General features: G+C 39.9%; 2 protein-coding genes across 2 annotated transcripts in view; one reads left to right on the forward strand and one right to left on the reverse strand.

The window, feature by feature from the left end:
- The first annotated feature begins 229 nt into the window (after window positions 1–229).
- Window positions 230–4,116, forward strand: SLC25A4 (solute carrier family 25 member 4). The gene is made up of 4 exons (XM_049772396.1): window positions 230–473; window positions 1,985–2,471; window positions 2,835–2,975; window positions 3,936–4,116. The coding sequence occupies exons 1-4, from the start codon at window positions 363–365 to the stop codon at window positions 4,091–4,093; spliced, it is 897 nt and encodes a 298-aa protein (XP_049628353.1). The 5' UTR covers window positions 230–362; the 3' UTR covers window positions 4,094–4,116.
- Window positions 4,117–8,560: 4,444 nt separating this feature from the next.
- CFAP97 (cilia and flagella associated protein 97) overlaps window positions 8,561–14,524 on the reverse strand; it is a 49,787-nt gene continuing 43,823 nt past the window's right edge. Inside the window, exon 5 of the mRNA XM_049772356.1 lies at window positions 8,561–9,651. Coding sequence (XP_049628313.1) covers window positions 9,524–9,651 — 128 coding nt within the window. The 3' untranslated portion in view covers window positions 8,561–9,523. The remainder of the gene's footprint in view (window positions 9,652–14,524) is intronic.

The following is a 14,524-nucleotide window of genomic DNA, read 5'->3' on the forward strand; positions in this document are numbered from 1 at the left end:
CCTCCGCTCGCCGGGGGCCAGATAACATGAATTTGCCCTTTAAACGTCCCAAGCCGCAGGCACAGCCCGGAGCCCACCCCTGCGTCGCGAAAGCGCCTTGCCCCCTTTGCCCTCTGCAGAGGAGGGCGCCGGCGAGGGGGGCGTCGGAGCACCTGCCCAGCCAATGCGCAAGGCGCGTCGGGCCCCCGGGGTCCCTCCCCTTCTCGCGAGAGGCTGGGCAGGCAATATAAAGGGGGGCTGCGGGGCGAGGCGAGCGGCCCCGACACGTCGCGCGGGGACGGAGACGGGGTGGCGGTGCCAGGCCGGGCGGAGGCGAGAACAAGAGCGAGAGCGAGAGCGCGGCTCCTGTCATCAGCATCATCATGGGTGATCAAGCCTTGAGCTTCGTGAAGGATTTCCTGGCCGGTGGCATCGCCGCTGCCGTCTCCAAGACTGCGGTCGCCCCCATCGAGAGGGTCAAGTTGCTGCTGCAGGTAAGGAGGCGCAGAGGCGCGCGAGGTGCCCACCCGGCGGGCAGCGGTGTTGGGGGAAGCTGCAGAAAGCCTACACTAGGCCCCAGGCCCCTGGCCTACCGCAGAGGGGGAAGGTGCCCTTTGCGTAGACGCAGGTCCCGAGTCAGGAGCGCATTCCTGGTGTCGGGTGGCACCGGGTGTTCGGTGTCTATATATGGAAACCCACCCCGGGGTGGGTACGTGCCAGCAAAACCCTAGTCCCGAGATGGTGCTGGCATGGCACTTAGATCTCCTAGGTCGCACTCACCTTTTGCTTTTTCGGTGTCCCTTCCCCCCTCTCGTATCCGCACCCCCATTTTCTACAATAGCATCATGCAGTGATTACGCGAGCGCGCCCGTGCGTGCACTCTGTGGTTGATGTCTCTTCATTCATTCATTCATTCATTTTTCTATAACCCGTGAGAGACTATTATTTCTTCCATTTTTCGAGCCAAGAGACTGATTTTTGAGAAATTGCAGATAATATTTTTTTTCTAGGAATAAATGCTGGATGCTGAATTTGCAGTTCTCTCCTTTACCCCCCAATAGTCTCTGAATGACATGTCATCCTCCCATCTCTGCTGTTTGTCTTCGTTGTCCCCAAGGCCAGGATGTCTCAGCGAGGCGTTGGGCCCCTTTCCTGTTTGGAGGTCAAAATCAGTAACAGCACCCAACCCGCCCCCAACACTTTCACATGTAAATGTTCAGACTCTAATGTCTTGTGGATTTACTGAGGGCCGTTTGTGGCCCTCTACATTTTGTGGCCCTACCCTAGAGGAATCTTGTTTTGTTTTGTTTTAGTTGTTTGGGTCACACACACCCAATGTTCAAGGCTTACTACTGACTTTGCACTCAAGGATCACCCCGACTTTGCCTCCTGTGGCCCCCAGGTAAATTGAGTTTGAGACCTCCCTTCTCTTTGAGGTCTAGGGAGCATAGAGGTAGGAGTTTTTGCTCTTGCCCAATCAAGTCTGTTAAATCTGAGGTGCCCTCTGGGAAAAGGATCTTTAATTATTTCTATCTCCCAGATGCCCCTTATATGGCACTTGACACCTAGGAGAAAAACAGTGTATATTTTTACATAATTAAGTTTCCCCCCTCCATTTTTTTTTAAATGAGGGGCACACTTATTTGTGCTCAGGGCTTATTCCTGGTCCTGCTCTCAGGATCACTCATGGTGGTGCAGGGGAACCACAGGTGGTGCCTGGGATGGAACCCCAGCTGGCTGTGTGCAGGGCAAGTGCCCTACCCACTGTACCATCTCTCTGGCCTCCCTATCTCTTACCTTTCTGAGGTAGAAAGTCTTTTCTTAGTTGCCCTAATAACTGAGGCAAAATTGGAAAATTTCCCCCTCCATCATCCAAGTAGCTAACATGTTACATTTCTTAACCATTAGATTTCCCCAGTTGGTTTTAAAAAAGGAAATCAATAGACGTGGAAGCTTCCCCTTGACTCCCTTCCTCAGTCCCATGTGCCCCCCTCAACCCATACAGGTTCAGCATGCCAGCAAACAGATCAGTGCTGAGAAGCAGTACAAGGGCATCATTGATTGCGTGGTGAGAATCCCCAAGGAGCAGGGCTTTGTCTCCTTCTGGAGGGGCAACATGGCCAATGTGATTCGCTACTTCCCCACCCAAGCTCTCAACTTCGCCTTCAAGGACAAGTACAAGCAGATCTTCCTGGGGGGCGTGGACCGCCATAAGCAGTTCTGGCGCTACTTTGCTGGTAACCTGGCATCCGGTGGGGCAGCTGGGGCCACTTCCCTCTGCTTTGTCTACCCGCTGGACTTTGCCAGGACCCGGCTGGCTGCTGATGTTGGCAAGGGTTCTTCCCAGCGCGAGTTCAGTGGTCTGGGCGACTGTCTCAGCAAGATCTTCAAGTCTGATGGCCTGAAGGGTCTCTACCAGGGCTTCAGTGTATCTGTCCAGGGCATCATTATCTACAGAGCTGCCTATTTCGGAGTCTATGATACTGCCAAAGGTGAGTGGAGTGTTAGGAAGGTCCTGGATGGAGGAAGGAGTGTTGCCCTTGGGTTCCTGAACTAAAAACAGGCTTTTGAATGAGGAGTTGGTATGGAGACTCTTTGTCACCTACAGCTGTCATCTCCGGCCTTGACTTATCCAGAGGGAAAAGGTGGAGCTTAACTCCCATGTGATCCCTTTATTGCTGCCACGTCACCCTGATCTGGGTATGGAACTGGAAATCTGGTTTCCCTGAATTTCTGTTGATTACCCGAGTATTTGTGAGGGCACACCAGAGGCCAGATGTTACCTGTTTTAGAGCTTATCTGCCCTCAGCTGCTGAGAGAAAATGTCTCTCAATCCTTCTTGGCTCTGCCCACAGGGATGTTGCCTGACCCCAAGAATGTGCATATTATTGTGAGCTGGATGATTGCCCAGAGTGTGACTGCCGTCGCAGGGCTGGTGTCCTACCCCTTTGACACGGTTCGTCGTAGGATGATGATGCAGTCCGGACGGAAAGGAGGTAAGACCTACTGAATTTCAACATTATATTTCTGCTAAAGAACATACTCTTTGGCTCTCAATATCTCATCATTCTATGTTGGGGAAGATGATATGTTGATTGCCTCAATCATGTTTTGAAAGATCACAATAGAGTATTTAGACTTGAACTTAGATTGTCCAGCACTATGGGGGTTTTCCCCTTTCCTCTTGAGTCTAGTAGGGCAAATAATTTTGAATCATGGGAAAATCATTAAATCTGCAGTTCTATTTACAAATAATTCTTGCTTCACTTACCCCCCCCTTTTTTTTACAAGTGTTAAAGTGGGGTTAGTTTGGTAGGGAAGACCTCATGATCTCTCTTGCCATAAAAATATTTTGCCTCCTATATATTGGAACACAATAAAATTGCCATTTTTTTAAACTCAAAAAACCAGTTGCTAAATTTTGTATTCTTCAGTGTAATAGTTTTATTATCTTGGGCACTCAAGTCTGAAAGTAGGCCCTTTTTTAACCTGTTACAAAGGAGGCTTGGTACTGCTCCCTTCCTGTGTAAAAATTGGACAGTCTTGAGCTAGCCTGTTAATTGCCCCAGTTTCTCACTGGATTTTTGAGTTAACAAGAATGACAAAGGGACTACTAGAGAGATATCATGAAGGTATGGCATTGGTCTTGCATGCAGGACGGTGGTTCAAATCCCAGCATCCCATATGGTACCCCGAGCCTGCAGGAGTGATTTCTGAGAGTAGAGCCAGGAGTAACTCCTGAGCGCTGCTGGGGTGACCCAAAAACAAAACAAAACAAAAAAAAAATGACAAAAAGCTTGCCTGAGTTAAGCAAGGAAGGGACTAGTTAAATGTTATGTGACCTAAGGCTCAGCCTTTTATAATACTGGAAACATCATGTGCATCTGTAGATGTCTTTCTGTGGGGTCTCTTTCTCTCCTGAATTGCAGTCCTTAACAACTTTTTTTTTTCAACAGCGGATATTATGTACACTGGAACACTGGACTGCTGGAGGAAGATTGCAAAGGATGAAGGTGCCAATGCTTTCTTCAAGGGAGCCTGGTCCAATGTACTGAGAGGCATGGGTGGTGCTTTTGTATTGGTATTGTATGATGAGATTAAAAAATATGTCTAATCTGTAATTAAAACTCGTTTATTGGTTCCAGATCCATGGTGTGGTTTAATACTTTTCCTAGAAGTAGAGAGATCTGGTATGAAACCAGACTGAAAGAAATCTCAGAAAATAGACTACAAAATCTTAACATTGAGCGTTCATTAAACCACAAACATATTTTCTATTTACTTTACACTTGAATCCCAAAACAAATATGAAACTTTTCATTAACTGAAAAACTGATAACTGAATACGAAATAAGTAAGTCACCAGACAAGGCAATTCTCTCACTTATTTCTTAGACACTGCTAGATTCAAAATTTAGATCACAAATTTCTGTTTCTAGCCTGACCTATTTATAAATTTGGGACAAAGTTTCTGCAGATTAGTATCACACTAAGTTCCTACAATGTTGTAACATTCTGGTTTCAAACTCTTTCTCATTCCTTTCTCTCTTCTCTCCCTCTCCCTCCCTTAAGTGTTTCTAGACATGCCCAATTAGGAAGTGCTTGGTTTTTGTGCCTTAAGAGAACTGTGATAGAATTTTATGACAAGTTGACAATATTTGCAAGAAATCTTAGTGAGTTATTATTTAATGCTATTTAAACTGTCTGTAAGATACTAAAAGGAGCCCATTCTAAAGGTAAAATGGGTAGGGAGGAACAAGTGGCATAGATAGCGATATGTAACATGATAAATTGAATAGAACTACAAGAAGGGAGAAGGCAATGGGGAAAGTAAACCTTGAAAAAAATACCCACCTTCTTTTAGATGTAAGGGAATAGAAAGCATTGGAACAGTCAGTTTGAATTTGACTCATACCTTTGTGAGCAAAAACTATTTCATTAAATTCAATTTGGCAGTTAAGCACTTTTGGTCCAGAGCTGAAGTCACAAAGACCTCATTTGTTGAGACTGATAGTAAGACTCTGCAGTCTTTTTCCAGACAAATAAAAAGTGATACACTGCCTTTGTACCCCATTCTTAACACTCTGTCTAAAGCTTTTCCTGCCTTAATTAAAAACTGCTCCTTTCTGCCATAATTCACTAAAAATATGGAATATGCTTTACCATATTCAGGGTTACAGATACTTTAGTCAAGCAGATCTCGCTCCCATGGAAAAGGTAAAAAAAAAAAAAAAAGCACAGAAAAGAACATCTTCAATATCGTTTCAAGGCCAGGCAACGAGATGTGTTAGAGAAATCCAGAAATTCAAATATTTGTGTATAAGTTTTCATGCTGCTTTCTACCCTAAGTTACTGATAATGAAGGATAAAGAAAAAGATGGCCAAGAAAGGGCCAAGAAAGTACTCCCAAGAAAGGGAATACTTTAGTGGATTCAAAAATAAGACCTGTCCTATTAAACTTTTCAAAAGGTTTAAGTGATGGAGAGAATTTGGAAGGTAGTGGGGAACCAAACAATGAATGCTTGACCCTCCCAGCCCACTCAATAAAAATTTTCCAAGGTTTTAACTTGGTTCTTCCTATTATGGGGCCAGAAGAGAATAAATCATTTAGTACACATTAACTGCATTCTGCATGTGACATAAATGTTAGTCGTTCCCACTTCTGCAAATGTAGTTACCCCTTAACATTAGAAATCTGTCTAAAAGGCAATGTGGAGTCAGTTCCTCACTACAGTAATTAAATTCACCAGTAACCCAAAAATGTTTGATGCTTGTAGTGATCTGGCTCAGGGGTGGGGGTGAGGCAGCATTTCCCTCTATTATCCTATTTTTAGAACCTTTTCTGGGGGATTGGGGTGCTTGTGCCATACTCAGTGATATTCAGGACTTACTTCCTGGCTCTGGGATGGAACCTGTGTTGGCCTCATGCAAAGCAAGCCCATCTTGATCAGGGAAGATGAAAAGAACTTACATTAGACCAACAACTGGGAGTTAAGTGTCCAACCCCCAAGAACTTCTCTCAAGCACCCTTTCTGTTTCCCCCTAAATGCACCTTCTTTTATTTGGAGCTAGGAGTGGGCATTAGGGCCACAACTCACAGTGCTCAGAGGCTCTCTTGCCTTTTGGTGGCCAGGCAGGTATCTGAGAGGTGAGTTACTGGGAAGTGATTAGATTTCCTTCCAGAAGTGCTTAAGGGGCCAACCCTGGTATGGGTTGGCTGTGTGTAAGGCAAATGGGTTAACCCCTGTACTTTTCTCTCATTCTAACCACCTTACTTTATAGTGAATGTGGTAAAAATATGAAGTGAAGTTGGTTGAAAGTTTTTTTGGAGGACCAAAAACCAGCTATACTTATTACTCGCTTTGTGCCTAGGGAATCACTCCTGGAGGAGATTGGGGGCCATATGTGCAGTGCTATGGTTTGAACCTAGGTTAACTGTGTGCAAAGTAAGTGCCCTAAATGCTATACTATTGTTCCAGCCTTCGAGCTCTACATTAAAAAAAATAAATAAATAAACCACCCTGGATATTCAAAAAAGCTTCCCATAATTTGTGCTATAGCAGTATTTACAAACACTTATGAAGTACAAGGCTCTAAGGACACCCAAGATCCCCAAGCAAACTTTCATCCTCATAAATGCCACATCTTGAAAGATATAGGATCCCTTCTTCCAACCATATTCTCAATAATTCTTACTCCTATGTTACTATAAAAATTTAAAAGTTAGAAACAAGGCATTTGAGACACAGAATAAAAAGCTCAGTTATCTTTAATACTTTCATTTATTTACTCTGCCAACTTAGTTCTTCATGCCTAGAACATTACAGTGGATTGAAAATGTAAAAGCGATGTTGATTTTTAAGTTTCTTAGCAATCTTTTGTTCACGGAAATCAAATCAGCATTAAATACATTTTCTAAGATGGTTTAAAATCAATTATAAGACTTTGGCATTAAAACATAAAAACATCTTATGCATTTATTAGAAAGTAAATAAAATGTATTTCCAGTTTTATATTGGTCATAATACTTCAATAGTGTGAAGATAAGAAGCAAACAAATCATACAATGACTTCTCTCTTAATGTTGCCATTTTAGACATTTAGGTTAATAGAATAAATAACTATGTTACATAAAATTTAAAAGCAAACCAGAGTATTTTTATTTGCAGTAGTGCTTAGAAAGCAGCAGTTTGTAAAGATTGAAAATAGTTCGAAATATGAGATCCTATTCACTAGGAAATTTTAGTTTAAAACTTTTCATATTCTATTTATAAAATGAGGCAACAACAGTAATTTTTGACAAAAAACCTTGCCTAGTAATTCTAGACTTTGGGTTATTATAAGTTTCAGCTGCAGATGTAAATCTTCAAAATATATAATTAGGAAAGTAAACCTAAGTAGTGCTAAGATCATCCTTCACTTTATTTTCTTGCTATGAAAATACCATACTTAACCTTTTTTTTTCCCATAAAAATGCCTGTTAAACCAAGACAATAACAAAGTATCTGAACTTATTTCAGACAGCGCATCACATTTTTAACTCCTATCCTATTTATCATATAAGTAATGACAACAGAATTGTAAATCCTGCAGTACTCTTACTCATTTTTAGTTCATTCAGCTTCAAGCTGAATCCCTATTATCAGTCATATGTAGATATATTTCTCCTTTCCAAGTGGTCAAAACTAAAGGAATTAAAATTAGTAGCTGATATCAAAGTAAGGCTTTTACTTTACTATAAGTGATGTATTATTTCTTGACATATGGCAGCAAAACCCATAAAAAATTTATTCATTCGAATATAAAAGGATTCACTTTTATTCCCTTAACAAATGAAAAATCAATTTTAAAAAGAGCTCCCATTATAGGCTTATGTCCTCATTTAGTATAAATGAAATATACCAGTAAAGCAAAGAACTAGATAATGTAAAATTTGTTCATCAGAAGACAATATCTAGATACATCTAATGAACATGATAGACCAAAGAAAGCAGCAAAAAATTTGCCAGGTTGTAGTCACGTATTTTAAAAAATTCGTTCTCATACTTTTCATACCCTAATCCTATACAAAATCTGTCAATATGAACTAAGACCAAGAAATTCAGGATTGATTTTCAGTGAAATGAAGTTTGACTTACTGCCAAAATGTACTAACAAAGCAGAAGACATGTTGCAAAGTATGAACACCAGAAAAGTGAAAAACAAATCATTTTGTGGCTGCAGATTTTTTAAAATGTACTTTCAGAAACAATAATTTATATGGCATTAATAAAGGTTAATATGGCATTTAATAGTACTTTCAACATATTCTAAAGATACGTTGAACAGACAACCAATAAAAACAGAACAACCATGACTGAGATAATTTGTTGTATAAAATGAGAATGGTCTACTGATGAATAGAAAAATATTTCAGCTTCAAGAGTCTAATATATCATAACTTCGGTGCCATTCCTAGTTTAATTTCTAGGACTGGTGAAAACAATGCCTCTTGGAGTCAATCAAAAGCCCACCCACAAAGCCCCAAGAAAATTAACATTACTTAAAGAAACAGCCTCGACAAATGGACTTACTGCTCCTTTCATGTTCATATTTTAGTTTACTTTTTCAATCCTTTAAAACTCTAGCTATTTCTAAAGCTGTAAGACAGTGCATTTATTTATCTTCCCTTTTATTCAATACTATATATATATTACAACTTGCTAATAGCAACATCAACTAAAAACACTGTTGTAAAACAACTCAGAATCTGCCTTTGTAGTTCTATTTTGTAATAAACAACAAACACTTGTTTTGGCTTACAATGATGTGGTCCCCGTACAAACTTAACAATGCTGTAACTGCAGCCCCCTCATTTCTAAAGATAATTAACAATTCTTTACAGAAGAGGAGATTCTAGAGTAAACTTTCAAAGACACAGATTGAAACGGTTTGGAATGCTGATGAAATTTTTAAGTCCTAACTTAGCACACTTTTATAGAGGCAGCAGCTTTTGATAAGTAATAAGGACTGCTCTACTGTAAGTTCTTCTTGATCTGTTCATCAAATCTAAATTTGCTCCACCAATAAAAATAAATTTCAAGATTTCCTAAGAAATTATACCAAATTTACAATCAAGTTATGAGTTACTGCATCCAAGTTCTGAAGCAAACAATCATACGCAGTCAAATTTAGGAGCTACATTCATGGTTTAAAATTTACAAGAAATACAAAAGAAAAATGTAAAATGAGAACTATATGTTTAACATCTGAGTACAAAGTGTAGTGATGCCATCACAATGTTCTGTCAGCATGACAGCTGAATTATTTCAATGTTGAGAAAATATACATGCATACTACCATTTCTCTATTAAATCATAAACATCATAGAAAACACTGTTTTTACAGGGTATTCTTGAAAACAACTTTGTATTGAATTATAATAAATTAAAGCTCATGGTTTATACCTTAAATTGCTCAAAACAGTATTATTGATGTTTACACAGAGAATTATAGTAATATACAAGAGCACGTTAATAAAATTTTTGGAATGCTTAAAAAATGTTTATAACCAAGCTGTACGGACATTAGGGGGTTTAGGTCTTAGTAACAGACCATTAGATTTGTCAAAAACTGATCGTTCACTCTTACAACTGAGACCACTGGTAGCGCTTGATGTCCTGGAAGCTCCTCCTAAAAATATAAAAAGAAAAAATTTTAAATATTAAAGGCAAACAAATAATATATAATTTTAAGTTCAAGTTCATACTGAATTTCCTTCCCACCTCACAACTGTTTAAAAATAAAATTTTCAACCAGCAGGTCCTCATGAATAAACTATAGTAACCACCAAGCTGCTGAGACAGTAGAGAGGGTAGGGACAGTATAGAAGGAGTAGTAGTATATAGCAGGTAGGGTGCTTGCCTTGCATAAATAAATAATCTTGCTTTGTAGTTAAAGGAACTGAAAATAAAGCCAGCAGTTTCTAGAAGGAAAAAAGTAATATAAATTAGAGTGGAATGAAATGATATAGAAACCAAAATAGAAAAAATAAAATTAAGAGCTTTTTTTCCCTCTTTTCAAACAAAGACTTTATGAAAAAAGAAAATTCTAATAAAATCAAAATGAGAAATGATAAGATATATTACAAAGGACTGTAAGAGGCTACTTATAAATATCTGACAACAAAGCTAATAAGAATCAGATGAATTTTTCGAAAATCACAACTTATGAAGATGAAACAAGCAGCAGAAAATCGAACTTGGTGAATTCAAGTATGGAAACATAATCAAAAGACTCCATATGATTCCAAAATTTTAGATCAGAATTTTTTTTTACCAGTGCATACTTTCTCTGCATTTATCAAAAGAAATGGTCTTAAGATCTTTAAGTGCTGGTGTGATATTTCTACATTAATTGGCTTATACATGTTAAATCCTTGGCAGGCCTGGAATAAAATTCATTTAGTCATGATGTATAGCAATTTCAACATTTTACTGAATTCAGTTTGCTAAAAGAATTGTGTTGTTGGTCTTTGTATGGATGACCCTTACTAATATTTGTCCACAATCTTTTTTTAGTAATCTTTGTCTGCTTTTGTTATCAGGGTAATGTTGGAACTAGGCAGTAGAATCCTGGTTTCATCCTGTTTTGTTTATATAGTTTTTGAAGAGTACAAGATAGATAACTTTCTTCATATTAGAAAGTTTGTTCAGACTCACTAGTTAAGCTCATCAGGACCTGGACTTTTGTGTTTTTGAACTACTTTTTATTACTGTTTCAGTATCCCTACTAATAATCAACTTATTCAGATTTTTTATCTCCTACATGTTTTAATCTCTTCTAGAGAAAGTCCATGTGCACTGAAGAACATGTATTTATGCACTTTTCACTCTATAAGATGTAGGTTTTTTTTTGTTTTTTTTTTTTTTTTTTTTTGGTTTTTGGATCACACCTGGCAGCACTCAGGGGTTACTCCTGTCTCTACGCTCAGAAATCGCTCCTGACAGGCTCAGGGGACCATCTGGGATGCCGGGTTTTGAACTACCGTCCTTCTGCATGCAAGGCAAATGCCCTACCTCCATGCTATCTCTCTGGCCCCTAAGAAACTCTCCTTCCCTGCATTCAGGCTTCGGTTCTAGGAAGCATTTGCTCCATACGGCATGAGGGAAAAATGCATCTTAAAGTACGAAAAATAAGATAACTTGGGAGTGATGTGTGTGAAGACCTGTATAAAGAAATGTCTATTAAACTCAGCATTCCAACCTTATTTGAGGCTGTTGTGTCCTTTTTTTTTTTTTTTTTTTTTTGTTTTTTTTTTGGGGCCACACCCGGTAACGCTCAGGGGTTACTCCTGGCTATGCGCTCAGAAGTCGCTCCTGGCTTGGGGGACCATATGGGACGCCGGGGGATCGAACCGCGGTCCGTCTCCTAGGCTAGCGCAGGTAAGGCAGGCACCTTACCTCCAGCGCCACCGCCCGGCCCCTGTTGTGTCCTTTTTGATATTTAAAGAGGAGTATTAAAATCTACAATTGTGCTAATGATATCTTTCTTTGAATCTGTTAGGGTTTTTTTTTTTGGGGGGGGGGGCACACCCGGCGGTGCTCAGGGGTTACTCCTGACTGTCTGCTCAGAAATAGCTCCTGGCAGGCACAGGGGACCATATGGGACACTGGGATTTGAACCAACCACCTTTGGTCCTGGATCGGCTGCTTGTAAGGCAAATGCTGCTATGCTATGTCTCCGGGCCCAAATCTATTAGGTTTTAAGTGTTTTGATGCTTCTTTATTTGGTGCACATGCTAATGTGTATTGTCTTCTTAATGTGCTGACTTCTTAATCATTAAATAATGTCCATTCCTATCTCATTATTTTTTTCCCACTTGAAATCTATTTTGTCTGATATAAGCATGGTTGTCCCTGCTTCAAGGCTACCCTACCACTTCGCTTGCATAATTATCTTTTATTCTTTCATATAAGACATGGGTTATCATAAAAGTTCCAAGTGTGTCTCCAATAGGAAGCAGGAAGCTGAAGTTTGGGTTTTGTTTTCCTGATCCATCTTGCCACTGTCTTTTGATCGGTAAGTTCAAGCCTCTGATATTTAGTTAAATTATTAAAATAATTAATTGCCATTTTTCTATATGGATTCTGGGTGCTTGTGAAAATTGTCTTTGTTTTTGTCTCTTTTTAATTTCCTATTCTTCCCCCCATCTATTGTGATATAAACCTTTGTGGAGTGTCCAGGTGCCATTGGTTTCAGGTCCCCCCTCCCCCACCAAGTATTTTTGTTCTGAGATAATCATAATGCTTACATCTAGAGGTGTAAGCTTAATTCTATATTAAATTTAAAGCAAATAATTAAGTCCATTATTATTCTTTTTTTTTTTTTTTTGGTTTTTGGGCCACACCCTGTGACGCTCAGGGGTTACTCCTGGCTATGCACTCAGAAGTTGCTCCTGGCTTCTTGGGGGACCATCTGGGACGCCGGGGGATCGAACCGCGGTCCGTCCTAGGCTAGCGCAGGCAAGGCAGGCACCTTACCTCCAGAGCCACCGCCCGGCCCCCCATTATTATTCTTTCTCAAATTTGTGTTATCAAAATATCTTACTACTTTCCAAATGGGGCTTCTTTGCCTTTTATAGAAAAACATTTAGTATATTTCTTGCAGAACTGGTCTAAAGGCCATGAATTTTTCCAACTATGTCAGAAAAGTTTTGTATAACTCCTTCAATCTGAGTGATAACCTAAACTGTATTCGTATTCTAAAAACTATCAGGTTAGCAATGATATGCTACTTTCTTCTGATCTGTAGAATTTCATTTAATAAATTTTTTATTTGTGAATCTATGCTTTTTCTTGCTGCTTTTAGGATTCTTTTTCCTTTGGCCTTTACCATTTTAATTACAATATGCATTGGTGTTTGTCTATTTGGATTTACTTTGAACTTTCTGAAGGTTCCTGAATATGCTTTATTCTTCAAAGTCAAAAAATTCTAGCCTACTATTTATTTCTCCAATCAGTAAATTTTCTCTTTCTTTATAGAACCCCTATGATAAGAATTGTATTGCTTTTGATGCTTTTCCAATAAGTTTCTTATACATAATTTTTCCTTCTGCTTTTTTGCTGGTGGCTTCCTCTACCTTATCCTCAGACTCACTGATTTGATCCTTGCTGCTGAGGACTTCTATGTATTTCTAACTACTGCATTCCTTAGTTCAGTGGATTTAAGTGGATTTTTTATCATATTTTCTATGTCCAGGTTGAAATTCTTTCATTGTTTCATCCTCAATTCACTGAGAAGTCATGAAATCTTCATCAGGGAGTTTAGAAAGTTCTAATGTGCCTGAGTTCTTCTCAAGCTTTTGTCTTCATCTATGAATGTAGGTGAATTCTTCCTCTTCTTTACGGTGCCTGGTGCTATGTGAAGGCTAAAAATAAGGGTCTGATGGGGGCCGGGCGGTGGCGCTAAAAGGTAAGGTGCCTGCCTTGCCTGCGCTAGCCTTGGACGGACCGCGGTTCGATCCCCTGGTGTCCCATATGGTCCCCCAAGCCAGGAGCAACTTCTGAGCACATAGCCAGGAGTAACCCCTGAGCGTTACCGGGTGTGGCCCCAAAAAAAAAAAAAGGTCTGAGTTTGTGCAAGCCTTGGCAGCAATCTTGGGCTCACATTTGCTAATACTATGGGGCTTTTAGTTTGTCTATCTGAAAAATTGTGGTTAGGAGTATGTGATAAGCAGCTATAGCAGAGGCTTGGCAGGCACAGGCTGCAACCCAGGATTCATAGCTGCTGGTACCTGACAGATGCTGTGCTATCCATGTCCGGGTGTTGGTACCTTTCTGGGGCTTCACAATTCTATGTGCTCAGCAGCAATTATTAGTTATCAGCAATTATCAGTACCAAACAGATGTGTAGTTACCAAAGTACTGTGCTTGCCATCCATCACCTGCCAAAAACTAGGCTCAGTATATCTTGTAAAGTATTTCATGCACCAAAAGCATGGTCTCTGGCACAAAGATCTATAACTGAGCTGTAACTAAATGTTCAAAATCACTTAGACACCAGCTTACAGCTCCATGCTGTCCTGCTATGGCCACAGAGGCCAGCAGAAGGCCAAAAAACTGTGGGGGGGTGAGCTTAAAGATGGGACACAGTTACAGAACATTGTCTTCTGGGGCTAAACAGAGGCATAGCAGCAATAAGTTTCCACAACGATGCTGGCTATAATTTGAGTACTCTGCAGGGTGTGTTTTTCCACTCCAGAAAACACCTCCTGATTCTAGTTGTTATATAAAGAAAATAACAACGCACTGCTTTAAGAAATAAGAGGACATGAGGAATGGAAAGATGTACCCTGCACATGGATTGGGAGGATTAACAACATTAAAATGACAATATTTGCCCATGGACACTGCAAAGTTTACACCGAAATGTTGAATTAAATATGGAATTTTGCCTAAAGCTTCACTAAAAAGACATTGGGGAGCTGGTATCCTCCCCACGAGAGAAATTCTGCTGTGGATAGTACTTGGCAGTCAGAAATCCAAAGTTAAGAAATGCTATCCCA

This window comes from Suncus etruscus, chromosome 4 (assembly GCF_024139225.1).
Source record: "Suncus etruscus isolate mSunEtr1 chromosome 4, mSunEtr1.pri.cur, whole genome shotgun sequence".
Lineage (NCBI taxonomy): Eukaryota > Metazoa > Chordata > Mammalia > Eulipotyphla > Soricidae > Suncus > Suncus etruscus.

What these genes read in the sequence shown, in the direction of transcription:
- SLC25A4 (XM_049772396.1), top strand. Translation starts at nt 363, where the DNA reads ATGGGTGATCAAGCCTTGAGCTTCGTGAAGGATTTCCTGGCCGGTGGC. An exon ending in GGGTCAAGTTGCTGCTGCAG is followed by an intron (nt 474 to 1,984) that starts GTAAGGAGGCGC and finishes CAACCCATACAG; the next exon opens with GTTCAGCATGCCAGCAAACA. An exon ending in GCAGTCCGGACGGAAAGGAG is followed by an intron (nt 2,976 to 3,935) that starts GTAAGACCTACT and finishes TTTTTTCAACAG; the next exon opens with CGGATATTATGTACACTGGA.